Source organism: Drosophila simulans, chromosome 3R (genome assembly GCF_016746395.2).
Source record: "Drosophila simulans strain w501 chromosome 3R, Prin_Dsim_3.1, whole genome shotgun sequence".
Taxonomy (NCBI): Eukaryota; Metazoa; Arthropoda; class Insecta; order Diptera; family Drosophilidae; genus Drosophila; species Drosophila simulans.
Window position 1 is genome coordinate 26,515,321 of NC_052523.2, and position 17,774 is coordinate 26,533,094.

The 17,774-nt window shown below is 45.3% G+C and overlaps 7 protein-coding genes across 9 annotated transcripts; 2 read left to right on the forward strand and 5 right to left on the reverse strand.

Annotated features, from left to right (window-relative positions):
* Positions 1-4,840: 4,840 nt before the first annotated feature.
* Positions 4,841-5,299, reverse strand: LOC27207924. The gene is made up of 2 exons (XM_016183553.3): positions 5,151-5,299; positions 4,841-5,084 (listed from the first exon to the last, which is right to left on the reverse strand). The coding sequence occupies exons 1-2, from the start codon at positions 5,287-5,289 to the stop codon at positions 5,068-5,070; spliced, it is 156 nt and encodes a 51-aa protein (XP_016036973.1). The 5' UTR covers positions 5,290-5,299; the 3' UTR covers positions 4,841-5,067.
* On the reverse strand, positions 5,278-9,208 carry LOC6730216. Of its 3 annotated transcripts, XR_005544158.2 has the most exons (3): positions 7,567-9,208; positions 7,385-7,460; positions 5,278-5,553 (listed from the first exon to the last, which is right to left on the reverse strand). XR_005544158.2 is itself a non-coding variant. In XM_016173843.3 (2 exons), the coding sequence occupies exon 1, from the start codon at positions 8,687-8,689 to the stop codon at positions 7,595-7,597; it is 1,095 nt and encodes a 364-aa protein (XP_016036974.1). In that variant the 5' UTR covers positions 8,690-9,208; the 3' UTR covers positions 5,278-7,460; positions 7,567-7,594. The 3 variants fall into 3 exon arrangements, 1 of the variants encoding a protein (XP_016036974.1); XM_016173843.3 differs by having other exon boundaries at positions 5,278-7,460; XR_006541843.1 differs by having other exon boundaries at positions 7,385-9,208.
* Positions 9,209-9,347: 139 nt separating this feature from the next.
* On the reverse strand, positions 9,348-10,025 carry LOC6730217 (thyroid transcription factor 1-associated protein 26). The gene is made up of 2 exons (XM_002105464.4): positions 9,832-10,025; positions 9,348-9,761 (listed from the first exon to the last, which is right to left on the reverse strand). Exons 1-2 carry the CDS (start codon positions 9,952-9,954, stop codon positions 9,528-9,530), a joined length of 357 nt encoding a protein of 118 aa, XP_002105500.1. The 5' UTR covers positions 9,955-10,025; the 3' UTR covers positions 9,348-9,527.
* Positions 10,023-10,677, forward strand: LOC6730218 (28S ribosomal protein S18c, mitochondrial). Its single transcript, XM_002105465.4, has 2 exons — positions 10,023-10,163; positions 10,219-10,677. Exons 1-2 carry the CDS (start codon positions 10,130-10,132, stop codon positions 10,605-10,607), a joined length of 423 nt encoding a protein of 140 aa, XP_002105501.1. The 5' UTR covers positions 10,023-10,129; the 3' UTR covers positions 10,608-10,677.
* Positions 10,616-11,365, reverse strand: LOC6730219. Its single transcript, XM_002105466.4, has one exon. The coding sequence runs from the start codon at positions 11,244-11,246 to the stop codon at positions 10,689-10,691; it is 558 nt and encodes a 185-aa protein (XP_002105502.1). The 5' UTR covers positions 11,247-11,365; the 3' UTR covers positions 10,616-10,688.
* A 374-nt stretch (positions 11,366-11,739) lies between these two features.
* LOC6730220 (RING finger protein 37) lies at positions 11,740-14,428 on the reverse strand. The gene is made up of 2 exons (XM_002105467.4): positions 13,304-14,428; positions 11,740-12,895 (listed from the first exon to the last, which is right to left on the reverse strand). Exons 1-2 carry the CDS (start codon positions 14,006-14,008, stop codon positions 12,140-12,142), a joined length of 1,461 nt encoding a protein of 486 aa, XP_002105503.2. The 5' UTR covers positions 14,009-14,428; the 3' UTR covers positions 11,740-12,139.
* Positions 14,429-15,004: 576 nt separating this feature from the next.
* Positions 15,005-17,550, forward strand: LOC6730221 (sphingomyelin phosphodiesterase). Its single transcript, XM_002105468.4, has 4 exons — positions 15,005-16,071; positions 16,280-17,000; positions 17,065-17,214; positions 17,276-17,550. The coding sequence occupies exons 1-4, from the start codon at positions 15,035-15,037 to the stop codon at positions 17,438-17,440; spliced, it is 2,073 nt and encodes a 690-aa protein (XP_002105504.2). The 5' UTR covers positions 15,005-15,034; the 3' UTR covers positions 17,441-17,550.
* The last annotated feature ends 224 nt before the right edge of the window (positions 17,551-17,774 follow it).

A 17,774-nucleotide genomic window follows, 5' to 3' on the forward strand; every position in this document is an offset into this window, starting at 1 on the left:
CAGCCACAAAAGAACTTGCAGTCGACTTTTTACCGCAGCCATCAGCTAATTACACTGTGCTGCAAACACTTGGGTTTTTTTTGTCAGATTAGTTGATTGCCAAAACAAACTTATTCAATGCTCAAGTGCTTTGAGATAAAATCCCCAAAATAGTACGTAATATTCTGTTCATTCACCCTGCAAGCTAGTGTACCACGTTCGTGCCGGATTCTTTCGCTCCAATAAATTTCACCTGAGCATCCGCAGTCACGCCTTTGCATATGTCTGACTCCCAGTCCATCGCATCCTCGAATGCCTTCCTAATTTATGTGATACCAAGAAGTATCTGCGTATCTATGCATCTTTTTGCCGAAAACTTGCAGCTTGTCTCGTCCAATTTGTACAGTTGAGAGTCGGGAAAATAAGGAACCAAAACCGTAGACTTGGTGCGGGTTAGCTCCGGAAAAAGGGGATTCCCACGAGCGGTGGTGAGGGTATAGGAGGAATCGAATGAAAAATCCATTTACCCGCGTCGCATTTCCCCCGATCCCATTTGTTTTTGGGTAAATGTGGCAATTTTTTCCTCATATTTCAGTACAAAAAGGCGCGGAATTACAAAACAAATTACAAAATACAAAATAAGAGGCATATTTCTCACTTTTATGATGTTTACTGGCCACGCCCCCTCTCCCCGACTGTTTTTTATCATGACCTTTCACCCCTATTACAGCCAGCAGGACATCGTTTTTAATACACCATTCCAATTTTCTATTCACTTTTTTTTAATTTTGAATTTCGAATGGAAATTTACATAATTTATGGGCAGCAACAAAAGTCACACACAGATACGGATTCGAAATCCGGAGTTCCAAAAAAAGGGGGTGGCGACCTGAAGCATATGCCGGAATGAAGTTTTTTTCATTAAAAATTTGTTTATAATTTACGATTTTTTAAGTTGCGCAACCGGACAAATGGGACGCAAATTATTTTTGGTTCAATTCTGTTGGGTATTTTCTGGCTTTTGCTTCTTGATTTGGTCAGGCAGCCTCATTAAGAGCTCATTAAAAAGATTGCGCGAGTTATTCTTGAGCATTTTAACACGTTTTTAATTTTAATGCATTTTATGGCCCCTTAACAAAGTCCTTCGTCACAGTTGAAGTCATTATCATCGCGAAGGGGCATCATCATTGGATTTTACCGCGGGCTGACTTTCACTTGTTGACTGCGAATTTTCCACTGGTGGGTATCCCGAAGTCCTCATCCTCATTCTCGTCAACGTCACCGCACATCAGCACGTCAAACTTCATTAGGGAAATGGGAAAATGGGAAAGTGGTGAGGATGGGTTCTCCTGGAGGGTGACTTTCCCCGCTTTCCTCTGCGCCGCCTTCATTGTTTTTATGGGCTGCGCTAATTAGTTACGAAGTCATAGAATTTTACAGGAATTGCTCCCAAGGATTGTCATGCTCTTGTCATCTCCCCTCCCTTAAGTTAAACCTCACTTGATGCAGTCATCGTTTGTGGTTTTCCCTGGAGTGGGTTTCTGTTCTCAAGAGGAGGCATAAGGTTTGCCAGATAATATCCAACATTTTAAACAACTTAGTATTTTAAAAGTGGGATTGTTTAGAACCTAAAGATTATAATTTACCCTTCTTCATTTTGGATAGAACACATATGTACGTGCTCAACTGGGGCCACGACAAATTAATCAGATCCGGACACCAGACTGACCACTTGACCACCACATAACTTAGAGTAAGTCCCACTAAGTAGAGACCAAGACCGAAGCCAATTACAAGAAAACCCATTTGACAAAGTGAAAGTCCAGGAGTTGCGGGCCCAAGACGTTGGCAGGTCCATAAATTTGCGGGCACACGGACATAATTATGCAGACAGGCGGTCTCAAAGGGTTAAGAGATGGTGGGGGGACCTCGACGGGCTTGTAAATTAAAAATACCACGCCCCGCCGTGATAAATCAAAGTCAGTGGGCTTTGTATTGGATTTGGCGAAAGGAATTTGTAGACATTAAGAAAGTCCAACTCCGAATGCTTCGCCAAGCCCTTCCTGTTGCTTCCTGGCATTTGAATAAAGTTGGACCTTGTTTGGGTAAAGTGTCGTTGACATGTTAAGACTTCTTCCAGATTTATGGCCCAGCCCCAAACCCTTGGTGGTTACTCTGGGGGAGTGGAATGTGCTGGGCCAATTTAAAAATTGAATTTCAAAACTTACCACTCCGATTTCGAGCTAATCATGTCTCAAATTGGCCAACACATGTGTCTGCGGCTCTTAGATCTTTTATCGAAGTGAAAATTTTGACACATGTCCCCATTGTCTTCGTTTTTATCCCGAAGGCCCTAATGCGATTATTTGCTGTGTTTTTGCCCCAAAATTCCGCCAGGGGAAAGCCATTTGCCGGCAGCTCTGGTTAAATTGGATTGCAGATGCTCATAACTGTCACACATGGCAGAGGAACTACTCAGAATCCTTATCTCTTGTGTGTCAACACCGAACCACCCGAAAAAACAAGGACCAAAAACCTGAAAACAAACAAATAAAAGGGAGCGGAGCTATGAAAAATTCGAGGAATATTCGAAAGTACCTAATACCCTTTAGAGTTAGAACTACATTTGTAACCGAGGCATTATGAGAGAGTACAAATTCCACCTTGATATACTTAGCATTACTCCATGACCTTTTAACTAGTGAAAGACACAAAATATATACATTTGACCCTCGTTGTTTTCAAACTTCATCTCTCCACTATCATTCCCTTTCAGACAGGGTACAATAGAACAAATTCTGGGCAGTTTTTCAATAAACCCATCAAAAGGTACTAGTGCTGACGCTTTGAACCCTCGCCCATGTGCGTAACCCCGCCCACTTTCCACTGAAAATGCCCCCTGGCTAACTCATTGTAAACGCAATTTGATTTATGAACAATGTGGAAATTGAAAATTGTCGCATGGTCACTTTAATTTGAGAGTTATGCGACTTTAAACTGAATAACAGGGGATGTCCCTTGCTGATGATGCGGCAGGAAGTGAATTATGTCATGGCTCATTGTGAGGTTATGTAGCGATGACACGGGTACAGTCCCGCCCCCAGAAACTACGGTCGCATGCGGCAACTGTACTCGAGCTTTGTGGCGTGTGAAAACAGGATGCGGCACGCGTCGCTTGTTAACCGCTCGCTATTGCAAGTTAAAGAGCAGTTTTGGATGGGACAGGGGTGACCAGTCGCCACCCTCTTTGTCTTTTTATTCAGGGGTTGGGGATTCGATGTTTGTTACTTGCTGTTTACCGCTGGCCGCTGAAGTGCCTCAATGGTTTAGTGTCAGATTATAGTTTTGACATTTGTCGCCGGAATAAAGCTGATTGCAGATGTTTATCGGAAGTGGGTCCTGGCCAAGAGGTGGCCAGTGATGATGGAAGTCCTGTGATTGCCAGCGATCTGCTGAAGTGTGAAATATGTCAATGAAGTAGATTGTGTTACTTGTAACTTCTGTGCATAAGAATGGGTTGGATTTATAAATTAAATATTTACCGATAATACTCAAACCTAATTTAATTTTCGTGCTGAAGTATTTACAAAAAGGATTATTGCGAGGAAGGATTCTGAGGTCATCCAATGATGGATGCCCAGATTATCTATCCCCAATGGGTGATGATGTGTGAAGTGTCCTCTATTCACTCCACTGAAATTCCTCGGAGGCATTTCGAACTCTTTGGACATCCCTGCGGGCTGCTTGACAAAGTTTCACTTATTCGGCAATTATTGGAAATATTTTTGAGTTTTAATTGAAAACTGGTGGCTCTGACCCGCTGCTCCGGGCCACTTTCATGCATGCCTGCACCTGCTGTCCACAATTAAAACTGCCCACTCCCTTCTCTCCCAGAAGAATCCGAGCACTCCATGGAAAAAGTTTTCATGGTTATCACTTTGCTCCCTGTGGGGGATTTTATTTTTCATGGCTTTTCAATTTTAATTGAAATTTATGCGCCGGCCCTCAAAGGATTCTGTTCACACTACCTCCTGCCATTTATTTTCGGTCACGTGCTCATTCGCCAAAAAGAGAAAGAGTGTTGCAAATTGTTGGAAATTTCGAAATTTACATGGACAATTCACCGGGCGCACAAAAAGGGGTGATCCTGTGATTTACAGCCCGCACTTTCGTAATTTATGAGCCGCAGCACTTGAAAAACAAAGCCAAAAACCGAACCGAACTGAAACGAAACCAGAAACATGGAAAGTGCATGCAAAACATTCTGTGGCGCCATTTTGTTGTGCTTTTCGACTTGTTCATGTGTAAAATTTGAAATTGTTGTAAAAATTTACCCTAATGGCTGCCGCCCCATTTTCTTACCCCTCGAAAAATCCGGGCTCCTGGCAGTTAATTTGGAGTCCTCGGGCATCGTCGCCATTTGTAATTAAGCCTAAACCGTTAATATTTCAGCCAGATAAGAGCAACTGCATCCCCAACTCCGCAGCAAAGTGCCCATAAATTCACGGCCAGAAGTTGGTCCTTCGCGCAGGATCACATCCAAATTGTTGGGCAACATTTTTCGGTTCGGGTGTTAATTTCCAGGCAGATTTTTCCTTATCTCAGCGAGCGAAAGTGAAAATTTCCCGGCCATCCTTTTCGAGGCCACTTGCTTTTCCCGCCTGCATTGGCAAGAATTTAATTAGCATACCGAATCGTTAACAAGATTGGAAAGCCAGTGAGTTATGCACAAGTTTTGCATTTAAACCTTGTGGGGTGCGAAGGGTTAATCCTTTGAAATGGGAAAATTCGGTAATTTAGACACAAGTTGGGTCTGCTGCAAATTAAGACGCAATCACAAGGTAAATTTGAAAGCGAGACATATTTTAAATTGTTTTTATTTTTAACATAGAATAACAAAATCTATATAGGTCTCGAATCGTTCTTATCTCTCAACCAAAATGTGTGTGATGGTATGTATAAATATGTTTTAAGTATGTTTAATAGGTTATTTTTTAAAGCAACCACACAATGGCGGAACATATAACTACTGCAATGTAATTTTATTTAACAGCAACTACTCTAAGATGTTAATAAACGTATCCACTTTCAGCCGATGTGAATATCTGGAAACATAAAACAATTATATTGTTAGTTGTTTCTTCACAATAAAATTTTAATTTAGAACTCACTGTTATGATGGATATTTATGTTGATTTTAGGAAGGTGAAATCCCCGTTTTCCTTTTCCTTTTGGAGCTGCGCAGGCATTTTGCGAGGAAATGAAGAGTAGAACGACGACCAGAAGCCAGCAGAATTTAAAGTATATCATTTTGATAGTAATATAATCCGAAGGTTTTGTTTCTTAGCTGAGCGTTGAATTAACACTGAAGCTGTAGCTGGGATGACTCTTGATTAAATATTTCCGATTCTACCGCTGACATCATAATTTCCCTTATCAGCTTGGTTTTTACCAAAGAAGAGCTCGTCGATGAGTCAAAAGGTGAACCCCCGGGAGCTCTAAAAAACCCAAAACAGCTGAATCGGCGTTGCTATGATCATTCATAGTTATTATTTACTTTGAGTCGTATTTTATCTGTATTGATGTCGAAGAAAATATACAATTTAGCTCAGTTTACTAGCGAAAACAATAAGCAATTAAAACATTTGTTTGGTTGGTTGTATATTCATGTTTATTTTAGAGGTTTTATGGTAAGCAGGCAAACTGAAAATGTATCGCAGTATTGCAGTATTTCTGTAGGTGTTTGTATTTTTAAAAACACCTGAAATTGATTAAACATGTAGTTTTGAAAATGTACGTTTCACTCACCTATGTCTGTGTTGTTTTTTGTTGGCAACGGGCGTGTTTTTATTGGTTTTTATCAATAAATCGGAATATAAAGAGGGAAAATCCCTTAACCCATTGTCACCCCAACACCCAATAACTACACAAACATGAATAAATTGCATCATAAGCGACCCAAACAAAGCATTATGAATCTGAACCCTTCAAACAGCCATAACTATTCATTATCGACGCATAAACGACCCTTGAGCACTCATAACTTCAATTTTTATTAAATAAACAGGACAAAGCGATGTGCCGGAAAAATGTCACACACCATATATAGGAATAGAGAATATAGCGAATCTGCAGGGATGTGCCACATCCTTCTGACCCACTAAAGTGAAGCTGCGAATCGCCGGAGAACCCTTTCCCTGCCCTTCGCATCCCTGCCTCTTCATCCGGCGTAATTCAATATTTGACTAGATGAGATTTATGGCCACAGGGTGTAGCGACTTCCTGCGAGGCATCCTCGTCCTCGTACGCGTCCTTTCGCTTTTTTTGTGCAAAGCATAATTTTTGATTTAGTGCGATTTGTGTCAACGGGTTGTGCAGCCCAATAGTTTCGCAATATTCGCCTAAGTGAAAGTTTTCCCCGGTTTTGTTTGCCATCCAGCGGATATGAGACCGCATGCTGATTGTCAATCTGAAGTGAGGGGTGGAGTTCAATGTGACCGAACCCCTTTCTCCTTCTTCCTTCTCTTTTTTCAGCCGGAAACGGATGTTCTGCCAGCGGAATTCGCATAAAACTTAACTATTATGCCGAATATTTTGCCGAAAATTGAATCGCGTGGCTGCCAGAAAATTGCTTTGTACGCCAAATCGCGAGGGAATCCGAGGATCTACGAGGGTGACTCCGGCAGGTACGGCACTCAGGCTACAGGACTCAGGATGTCATAGATGATAAGGCTCAATGGCGCCAGGGCAATTTGCCGCCAGAATTTGCATACACAAAACGCGCGAAAAAGGGTTGATTCGCACGACCGGAAAAGCGCGACAAGCGAATTTATTACAGGTTGCATTAGATTTAATTAGCGAGAGGAGCGTGCGCGGAAAAGCTAATACTTCAACGCTCGAGATGAAGTTATGGTTCGCAACGGACTTTTCTTGAAAGCTGAAAGCACCTTCTACCGATAAAACACACATTTTCGGAAAATGTAATGGTATGCGGAACTCTGAAGAGAGATCTGATTGTAAAGAATGTTGTTCCTTCAACAGAAACCCTTATGGAATATGATGGTGACTTATAATCACATAAGCCATAAAGCATTGGTTTCAAAACCACATGTTTTGCCAAAGAATAAAGGAATTCAGGTCTGAGTTTTGAGATCCCTTTGGTGAAGTCCGCATTTTGGAACTAGGAACACATCGAAATCCTTTAAGTGTAACCAGTGTTACGGTATCATTGTGTTTTTAGTATCATTTAAGCCAGGTTCTTGAAGTGTAACCAGTGTTACTGTATCATATTGTTTCGAATGCTGTAAGCAAAATCGTTGTGATCTGGTGTTATGGGTTAAAAAGAGTTATCTTTGCAGTTGGGCGAGTCCTGTATAAATGTGTACTTATCAAAAACTCTAAATACCTCAAGATAAGATGCTGAAAATGAAGGACAAGTCGCTGTACTTCCTTAAGATAGATGTTTCGTCGATTTAAATATCCTGAAAATATTCCTTGTTAGTCTGAAAATCGTGCCATCTTTTGCAAGAAAACCATGTTATCATTTTAAATCTAGTATGTTAGGCTACACCTACAGTAGCAACTTACTTCCTCTGGTATTGGAACCCTTTTCTCATCAGTAGTTTTCTGGCCAAGTTCGAGGTCTCAGCCTCCTGTCTCCTTCATTCCCATAAACAGATCCTGAATAGCTGGCACACAAAAAATTCGGCGGAAGTTCCCTTGGACTGTAAGGATCATACCTGAGCATCTGTTGTTGATTCCACTGTATCCTTGGATTGCTATGGCTAATCCAAGGATTATTGGATTGGTTCCATGGACTAACACTTGTGATCACAGGTTCCTGAGGAGTAGGCACAATTTCCCGACTTATAGCAGCTTTCTCCAGGGATTTTCTATTTGGCGATGTTTCTTTTCTACCATTTAGTACAGATTTCCTATCGAGGGAGTTTTTCAAACAAAGTTTTACGCGCCCGAATCGAAAGGATATGGTTCCATTCAGTTCGATCAGTTTCTTGTGCGATTCATTGTCAACTGCCATAGAAAGGTGCAGTAGCTCACCGTGGGTCAACCTGTTCATGACCCTCCATTCCGCCGTTGAGACTGGGTTCTGGGCCTGTATGATTTCCAGGACCTTCTGGCTGCTGGTGGTTAGACTATCTGGAAAATATCCGAGGACGACATTCCTTCTTGGCAGTTCAGATTCATCCATTAGCTTCAGTTTAGTGGTTACTTTCGACTGGATATGGCAAAAATTTTGTTTGAACCATTCTGAGGTGGAGGAATTGGAACAAGTCACAAGAAGCCATCCTCTTCGAGCCACACATCCCTCGAACTGGGGCTTCTGACTGCCAGATTGCTCCACGGTCACGTCGATAATGGCCTCCTTGATCATGGTCATTTGCTCGCTGGTCAGGGAAGTCCCAGCAGACTCCGCAGCTAAGCCGATTCTCACGCACTCAACTAAACCCGAGGGGTACGGATTGGCGGCTTGGATTCCATAAGGATCGGGTAGGAGCCCCTTAACTATGGGAAGAGCTTGCACCACCTCCAGAGCCTTTTCTCTGGTCAGCCCTCCATGAAGAGCCTTTCGCAGCAGCTTTTTTTGCCTGGTTTTCAGCCTGACAAAGCCAGGACCCGAATCCACTGAAGGATTTCGGTTGGGTGATGCTTCTGGAGCAGCATCAAACTCATTTGCTTCTAGACTATTCATTTGGTTCCCACGAGTGCACGGGAAAGGAGGTCACCCACGGCAGAGCCCGAGGTGCCACAGGAAGTCCGAGTTGAAACTGCGGGTGGACAGGTGCGCAGAGTCCGCCAGCTAGAGACCGAGTTCCCCCTCGGCCACACATCCCTCGACGCTGGCTGTTCCGTCTTGGATTGGGGTGATCTTCCAGAGTTGTCTTCTCTTCGCCCGACTACCATTCGCCAGGAGCCTTCGGCAGAGACATGACCTTGCCGAAGAACCTGTTTCCGGCCGCCCTCACGGGGAGAGTGTAGTCGCACTTCCGGATGTACAGACAGTTACGGCACGTCCATCGGGCACTAAAGCTCCGGATGGTACGCGTAGTTCCCCCTGTCCATCACCCGGCTGACGGCCATTTAGTGGTAGTAACTATCATTATTGTCATTTCAGGAAACCTTAAGGATTCTTCTTAAGTGAAATGAGAGTATTTGTTTTAAATAAAGTTACTTAGTTACTTACTTACATTTAAAACGATATATAGTGAATGGGTTTTCAGAATTTAAAATATGAATAAGTGCACAAAAATTAATTATAGAGAAAACATCTTTATAAAAATAGTAATTTTGAGTACTTATAACAAATAAATAAGAAATCCATTGGAAGACGATAGAAAAACATGGTAAGATAACACTGTTCATAAGAATATAATTGTGAATAACAATTTGTTAAATTAAAATTTAATTAAACCTATTCTAAAAGTTAACGTTTCTATGTACACTACATCTATACATGTATGTGTATATGAACAACTGATTGTGAGGCGGGGGAAGTGTTCCTAGTGTAGCATAGAGGTCCTGCGACTCACTTAGTTGCGTTTCATCTCCTCGATCTGCTTCAGAAGGAGCTGCATACGATCCTTCATCAAGGGCTGTCCCTTTTGGGTCCTTTTGCTGATGGCCTTAGTTTTCTCCAAACGCTTCTTTTTATAGGCCTTCACCTGGGCATCCCGGTCCGCCCTAACTTTCTCCCGCTCCGCAGCCTCCTGGGCAGCCTTTTCCTTGCGTTTCATGTTCCGAATCTCCGGTTTATTTGGCTTTTCCTGGGAAGATAAGGCAAGAACATGTGTGGTGTAAACCATTTCAGTGTACATGCTTGATTTTCTCGCTTACCCCTTTGGCCTTTTGGTTGTTCTTGTTCTTAAAGTAGGGTTTCTGGTTGTGGCCCACTTTAACAGGGCCTCTGTTTGGTTTTCCATTGGGTTTTCCTTGGCTTTTCTGCGATCTCGGCTTCATTTTTGTGTTTTATTAAATAGTAAGCTGTGAACTAATCGATTTATCGATGGTTGCACGCATGTTACAATCTGGAATTTACCAACACTGCCGAACAGCTGTTCACAGCTACAGAGAGTAGTAATCGATATCGGTCTACGATAACACGAGGTAAATATTGGGAATAAAAATATTTAGCATGTTGAAATTAGGCAAGTTTCTGGCGCAGAATGGTGAGTGAAATAGTTGATAAACGTATGAAAATCGTAATAATTATTTGTTGCTTAGCCACGTTGGTCAATCTGGTGGGCAGGCAGCAGCTGGGAACCATCAGCCGCCTCTATTCAGCTGCCCCAGAATCATCCGACTCGGATTTGCCGATCGACATAACGAATCCCTATGAAAAGGACCCGCAGCAGTGCATCCTGTGCAAGCACAGTATCGAGCCGCACTACAAGAACGTGAAGCTGCTCTCCCAATTCCAATCGCCCTACACGGGTCGCATTTACGGGCGTCACATCACCGGATTATGCAAGCGCCGGCAGGAGCAGGTGGAGCAGGCTATTCTGCGTGCCCAGCAGTGCCTGCTGATGCCGGGATACCACAAGGACCTCGACTTCCTGCAGGACCCCAAGCTGTTTGATCCAGAGCGGCCCGTCCGCCCACACAAGTACTAGTTTTCTGATAACTTTTAGTTTCCTCTTTGTTGCAATGGGAATATAGAGTTTCTTAATGTTAAATCTTAAAGCTATGTTTAACTATGGACACTCCTCCTCCAGATAGCGTAGCATCTCGTGGGGAATGCCCAGCCGCGTAAGGATATCGTTCTTTGAGAGTCCTGGCTCGACCATAGTCAGTAGGTCGCCCACAGAAGCTTTGAATCCCTGCCGCCAGATTTCTATATCGCCCTGCAGCTCAATGATTTTACTGCTCTTTGGACTGATTTCAAGGTTGTTCTTCTGGTTGCCATGCTCCTGTTTCTCCTCTGGCGCATCAAGAGCCTCTAGAGCATCATTGCTTTCCTTTTGTGATGGTTTCTTCACTATGTCCTGGTCCTCGTCCTTAATTCCTTGGGCCGCAGCGAACTCTAGCTTCTTCTTGGACAATCCCGTCCTGTTCTTGGACAATCCTATCCTGCGAGAGCTCAGCGATAAAGTCTGAGCCCGCGGAGTCTCCTGTTCGCCACATTTTGGTGTATTTGCAGCGGAGCCCTCTCTCTGGAGTCTTATTAAAGGCGTAGACTGGCAACCACGCCGACTCAATCCGAGTCGGGGTCTCCGGCCGGATTGAGGCGTGTTATTTGCCTCCCCAGGCATTAAAAATCAGGAAAAATTACTAACCAAAATGATTTTGAAATGTCGCAGAACAGAATTGAACTCAGCTGTTCTCTTCGATATCGATAACACACAATATAAAGAAGTTAGTACTAGGAGTGTGCCAGTAGAGGGCGCCACAAAGGAATGTAGGTTATTATGAAGACAATGTAAATTATTATGTAAAAAATTTAAGATGATGGTTGCTATTTTTTTGAGAGAACAGAAAATATTTAAAACCATTATTTTGTTTTATTTTAATTTATTGAGAGTAGTGATAAAAAAATACACATTGCATAAAATTATGCACAATTATTTCCGATTCAAAATTAACAATAAACGGTACAAATAAAGCAATTACAACTAAAACTAATTTAAAATTTTATGCTTTTCGACAATTACAACAGAAACACATTTTGTTTGAACGATTTAAAAAAACGCAATGAATGACAAACCGTGGAATATATCGCTACTCTCCATTGATTACACATTGGACTTAGGTTTTATTGTACTTTATTCTAGGTAGAATTGGTATGAATATATAAACTCGCGCTGAACGATCCTGTCTTTCGGGGACTGTATATAAAGTGTCTACAAAAACTAGGCGCGCACTCTCTATTGCTAATCGGTAATCCGTAATCTGCTCTATGACTAAACGTGACCTGATACTGATACATACTGCCGAATCGGGAGGGACTCGCGCGTGTACACATTTGGCTTAACTGCGATTTGCGATTCTGCGACCAGACCGACTCTGATATGACTATAAACTAACGTAGACGAGGCCTAGGGGCTAAAGCGATTGACTGGCTTACAAACTGAACCGGATGGGGAGAACCAAACTCATTGCGGCAATCGACGGAAGGCGGTCGATTGGGAGATGTACGGGGAAGCTCTTAAGGATCCAGCTTGTGGTAGCGCTCGACGTCGGCGCAGCGGAAGAATACTTTGCACACGCACTGCTGATCCTGCGAGAGGAGCACCAGGCACTCCCGGCAGACCAGATGTCGACAGGTGCGGATCTCGTAGCCGAACTGCGCGCTTCGGCAGTTGATGCAGCTGGCGGGTGGAGCACTTGAGGATCCCGAACCTGCGCTGGAGTTCGATGGCAACTGGCTGAAGCGCGTCACCTTCTGCAGCGCCTGCTGAATGGCCTGGTCGATGGAGGTTGTGGCCGAGGTCACCGTGGCACAGGCGCTACCGTGTTGGCTGTGCCTTGCTCTTTTGGCCGCCGGCGGCGAGTGCGGAGATCCGCCAAAGGATGCCGCCGATGAGGATGTGGCCGTAGCTGTGGCCCTGCTCTTACGCTGCTGCTGCTTGTAGGCGTTGCTCAGTGCCGAATAGGTTCCGGCAGCTGGACTAATCTGTCCAGGCTGGCAGGTGCTGCTGGCGAACTGCGAGGCGTGACGACGACGCTGGCGAGAGGTGCCCAGCGAACGGGGCACCGCCTTGAAGTGCTCCGAATTCTCCATGAGGAACTTCTCGATGCGCGCTTTTAGGGCCAGGTGGAGAATCGCCTTGCGTTGCGCATTGAACTCCAGGCCTGTGAACGGATCCGAGGGCTGGCGACCCCACTTGGCCTCCTCCTCGGCGTGCTTGTCGATGGTGGACTGGTCCACCACTTTTCCAGATGGCAGCACGGTGGGGAAGATCTGAAGAGGCAATAGGAGAATTGATAAGGAGAGCTACAAAGTAAACAGTTCACAGAGCATCCTATTATCTTTATATTTAAGTGTTGTTGTGTTTCGGACATTATAATGCAATTCTCATTATGAAGAAAATGATTTCTTCACATGACTTCCGATATTTACCTTGTTAGGCTTTGATAAAGACATGATGACTTAACATTTGGAAGAATGATTCAGAAAGAATGAATGGTATGTCTTTATAATAAAACCGTGCAAAACGATTGATTTCTTGAATTGATATTTTCTGAAGCACATGCAATATTTTAGATGGAAGTGACCCCGTGGCTTGCTCGGGAATCATGTGTATGTATTCAGTTGTACTACTACTTAAACATAAAACGCTAGGATTTTCTGAGCTGTATCGATATTTACCATTAGTTCCCAGGTGATGGAGTCGAGGAAATCCTCAGGTATAGAGAGGGTCGACTGCTCCCTGAGCTCTGGAACATTCCGCGGTGGTGATCTCTGCCCGGTGGGCGTCTGGGCCGCGTCCCTCTGGCCATAGGGATCGCTTATCTCGCTCCAGATGGTCTTGACCAGCTCCCTATCGGCTTTGTCCAGGGAACGGGCGGGCAGTCCCCACATCTGAACTTTCCTCAGCACCGGAGGACACCTCTCCGTGGCCCGGATCACCACCTTGACGCTGTTGGTGCTGGCCAGGATCTTGTGGGCGGACTTGAAGAAGAACACCTTCTCGCTCTGCTCCGAGTTGGAGCTGCTTCGTGAGTTGTAGTCGCTCTGGTAGCAGAAGGTCACAGAGTCGACACCACGCCCCAGATCGCGCACAAAGGCCACCCGTTCCCAAATGCCATCGTGTCGTCCGTGCAGCTCGAAGGCAGTGGATCGTAGGGCTCCGCAGGAGGGCCACAGCTTGATGACCTTCATGTCCACCGCCTTGGGAAAGTCAAAGACGATCTCTATGGGCGGCTTGCAGACGGCGAAGCACATGAATCCCCGCTCCAGCTGCTCGACGTCGTCGGCCACCAGATTGGCCGCAGTGTAGCCATCCTCGCAGACGGCATCGGTCTCCACGGAGGGCTTCAGCTTCGGGTTGAGGAAGTTGATCAGGCTGCTCATCCTGGCTGCCCACTGTGCTGTGCTCTCGGCGGCTGTTATGTGGCTCTTGACGGCGTATATCTACTCTGTGCCCCACCTGCTCTTTATTCGCAATGAAAATGGCGTCACTTCTCGGGAATCTTTTGTTGTTGCGCCTGCCTGCGGAGGCTGCTAGTCCTGCCTGGTAATCCCCTGCTAATCCCGCAATGGGTGCGCTCCTGCTCTCAGCCGATCCTGAACACTCACAGCCTGGCCTGGACTTCGGCTGGCATCTCACAACGCTGCTTTAATTGCAATTATCGCCCTGCCTCTTCGAATATTTATAAATCACTCGCTTGTGCAGTGTGACCATGCCCGCGCGGCAGTGGTGGTGCGACCAGTCAGATGGACTGCACTCAGTACTCGCGCACGGTAACACCTATTCGCTTCGGCGGCTAAATTAAATAAATTCAAATATTCGTTTGAACGTATAATGCAAGCCTTTTCGAAATCTGTTTCGTTTTGCATGAAACAATGAAAACACTATGGTTGCCATGTTTCAGTTATATTCATAGATATTCTTTTAAAGTTTATACCTATACTCAATATTATTTGTAACGATTTCTTGTTCAATAAACAAAAACGATACCAAGAACGAACGTTTATCTTTCATGCTTAAATAAGCAAAGCAGATATGATATGGTTCATCAGTTTGCGCTATAGGCTCTGACTTCTTCGCATAATAAAGTATCTAGTTAAAAATGTAGTCAAGGGAAAGTTAAATCGAAATATGTAATAGGACTTATTAATTGCCAATCTATGGTGAATGGTCAAAACAGCACTTTTATGATATGATTATTTAGAAATCTGCCCCACCGGAGGCAGATTGTGGCCACTTCTTAGGCCAAAAATATATTCATATAAAAGTTATACCATTAGAGATTAGGCTAATCTCTGCCATGAATGCGTTTTCCGGCCTGGTTAATGGGTTGGCCATTGGCTGAGAGATAACCGAAGGCTATAAATGGCCCCACATGTGGAAACTATGATCCAGTTGCTCTGCTAACCATGAAAGCAATCGGAATCCTGCTGGCGATCGCCTTGACCTCCGGGTTCCTGGTGGTTTCCGCCGTAAACCTGCCGGGAGTGCCCGTGGACTTCGACCTGGACGACCACATCCTGTCCGCCATTGCGGACGATATAGCCGAGCGTCTGGCTAGGGAGTACATCAACTTCCTGAAGACAGGAGTGGAGACGCCCGAGTTCTTGAAGCTCACCAATCAGCTGGCCAAGTCGCACAGTGAGAAGGATATATTCACCAGGAACATGCCCGATCTGGAGCCCAGGGACAGCTTCTTTGTGTGCGTGGCCTGTCGCTCGGTGACGAGGGTTTTGATCCGCACCATTCGCGATGAGGAGGGCGAGCTCCACGACGAGAATAGCTCCGTTCTGATGAAGGAATTCGCCATGGACGTATGCCGCCGCTTGAACCTGCAAACGGAGGAGGTCTGCGAGGGATTGATCGATTCCAACCTGCCCTCCGTGGAGTACATCATGAGGAACTCCGAGAGTGATTCCCAGAGCTTCTGCTCCTTGTTCATGGAGTTTAACTTCTGTAACACCGGTAGCAATCAAGATTACAATTGGACCTTGACTATAGACAATACTGGAGAGGTTTCGCCTGGCCCCAAGTCGGACACTCCCACCTTTCAGGACTCTGACATCAGGATCTGCCAGTTCTCCGACATTCACCATGATCCCTACTACACCCCCGGCAGCCTGGCCACTTGTGCGGAACCCATGTGCTGTCAGAGGAACAAGGAGACCGCCGAGGGTACTTCGGATGCAGCTGGATACTGGGGCGACTACCGGGACTGCGATCTGCCCTGGCACGCCTTCGAGTCAGCCTTGGACAACGCGGTGGCCAACTCCAAGTGCGACTTCATTTACCAGACTGGCGACATAGTGGACCACATGGTGTGGGCCACTTCCGTGGAGAAGAACACCATGGTGCTGACCAAGGTCAGTGAGCGGCTCAACGCGGCCTTCGGAGATGTTCCCGTCTATCCCTGCATCGGAAACCACGAGCCTCATCCACTCAACCTGTAAGTATGGAATCCTTAAAATCTAAATTTGTTTTTATGTTTATAAATTGCATGAATTGGGATTCCTAATCTCAGATTATCCCGGACGTATAAGTGGACTAATAATCCTTATCTTTATTTTCCCGTTGCATACCACCCGATAATTTATTATGTTTTCAATTATTTTCAATTCACTCGCTTATCTATTTCGACTATTGGACCATTCCAGCTTCAGTCCTGAGGGCGTTCCAGATGAGATCAGCACCAAGTGGCTCTACGAGCACCTGTACAACGATTGGTCCAAGTGGCTGCCGGCTGAAACCAAGGAAACCATCCTCAAGGGAGGTTACTACACGGTGGTGCCCAGGAAGGGCTTCCGTATCATCGCTCTGAACAGCAACGATTGCTATACGGACAACTTCTGGTTGTATCACAGCGGCACGGACAAGATTCCCCAACTCCAGTGGTTCCACGATACCCTGTTGGAGGCCGAGAAGAACGGGGAGTACGTCCACGTGCTGACCCACATTCCTTCGGGCGATGGAACCTGCTGGTCCGTTTGGGCTCGGGAATTCAACCGCTGCGTAACCCGCTTCAAGTCCACAATCAGTGGCATGTTCACAGGACACTCGCACAAGGACGAGCTATTCGTTTACTACTCGGAGGACGAAGGACACCCCACCGCAGTGGCGTGGAACGGAGGTGCTGTTACCACCTACTCCAACAAGAACCCCAACTACCGAGAGTACGCCGTCAATCCCGAAACCTACACTGTGACCAATCACTGGACTTGGATTTACAACCTGACTGCCGCCAATCTGAAGCCGGATGAGCAGCCCGAGTGGTTCCTGGAGTACGAGTTCATCAAGGAGTTTACCGAGGACTTGAGTCCGGCCGGAATCAGCAAGCTGCTCGATGAGTTCGCCGAGAATCCCGAATTGATGAGAAAGGTGAGCTGAGATTGTCTCATATCATATCATCATATCATATCATTAATACCCGTTTTATCTCTAGTACTGGCGCTACCGAGTGACCTCAGCAGATCCCCAGGTGAATGGAGGTTGTGATCGCAACTGCTTGGCAGGATCTCTTTGCCGAGCTGCTGTGACCATCAATTCCCAGCGCGGACGCTGCGAGGAGCTGCGTGAGAAGTTGTTTGCCTCGGTAAGTTACTTTCAGCATAAATGCCCCGAACCCCAAATAACTGATGATTCTCTTCCCTCAGCTGGACAATGAGGAGAGCACATCGTCGGGAAGCACTGAAGCCACCACTCCAGGTCCCAGCACCCCAAGTGACGACGACAACGACGGTGGAGGCTCCTCCACTTTGGGACTGCTCAGCGTTAGCTCCCTGCTGGCCATAGTCCTTTCCATCCGCCTAGCCTTGTAGTAATCCTCATTTGTACCCCCTAAGTTATATAAACCGAATGGATTCCATTCTAAAAGTGGCCACACTCAAGTGGCAAATAGAAGTATGCGCTTATCCCTATCAAAAGCTAATCTGGTGATTTTTGTGGAGGGACTTTGTTTTTCAGCCGGCTGCCTTATCGCCTAATGGTGATTAGCGAAAATTAGCTTATTAAACCGTGCTGGCCATAAAACAGCAGCTGGCTACAGTGCTAAATTTTGCTAAATATTGAACTAAGGATAAGTATAAACACGTGCACACGATTTTTTTAGGTAATAATTTACGACACACCGATTGTGATCAGAATCGTGATCAA

Excerpts from the sequence above, each read along its gene's own strand:
- LOC6730220 (XM_002105467.4), bottom strand. The coding sequence starts at position 14,008 with ATGAGCAGCCTGATCAACTTCCTCAACCCGAAGCTGAAGCCCTCCGTG. Across the intron at positions 12,896-13,303 it reads CCATCACCTGGGAACTAATG|ATCTTCCCCACCGTGCTGCC; the intron begins GTAAATATCGAT and ends TTGCCTCTTCAG.
- LOC6730216 (XM_016173843.3), bottom strand. The coding sequence starts at position 8,689 with ATGAATAGTCTAGAAGCAAATGAGTTTGATGCTGCTCCAGAAGCATCA.
- LOC6730217 (XM_002105464.4), bottom strand. The coding sequence starts at position 9,954 with ATGAAGCCGAGATCGCAGAAAAGCCAAGGAAAACCCAATGGAAAACCA. Across the intron at positions 9,762-9,831 it reads ACAACCAAAAGGCCAAAGGG|GAAAAGCCAAATAAACCGGA; the intron begins GTAAGCGAGAAA and ends TTATCTTCCCAG.
- LOC27207924 (XM_016183553.3), bottom strand. The coding sequence starts at position 5,289 with ATGATATACTTTAAATTCTGCTGGCTTCTGGTCGTCGTTCTACTCTTC.
- LOC6730218 (XM_002105465.4), top strand. The coding sequence starts at position 10,130 with ATGTTGAAATTAGGCAAGTTTCTGGCGCAGAATG. Across the intron at positions 10,164-10,218 it reads CAAGTTTCTGGCGCAGAATG|CCACGTTGGTCAATCTGGTG; the intron begins GTGAGTGAAATA and ends TTTGTTGCTTAG.
- LOC6730219 (XM_002105466.4), bottom strand. The coding sequence starts at position 11,246 with ATGCCTGGGGAGGCAAATAACACGCCTCAATCCGGCCGGAGACCCCGA.
- LOC6730221 (XM_002105468.4), top strand. The coding sequence starts at position 15,035 with ATGAAAGCAATCGGAATCCTGCTGGCGATCGCCTTGACCTCCGGGTTC. Across the intron at positions 16,072-16,279 it reads GAGCCTCATCCACTCAACCT|CTTCAGTCCTGAGGGCGTTC; the intron begins GTAAGTATGGAA and ends GGACCATTCCAG. Across the intron at positions 17,001-17,064 it reads ATCCCGAATTGATGAGAAAG|TACTGGCGCTACCGAGTGAC; the intron begins GTGAGCTGAGAT and ends TTTTATCTCTAG.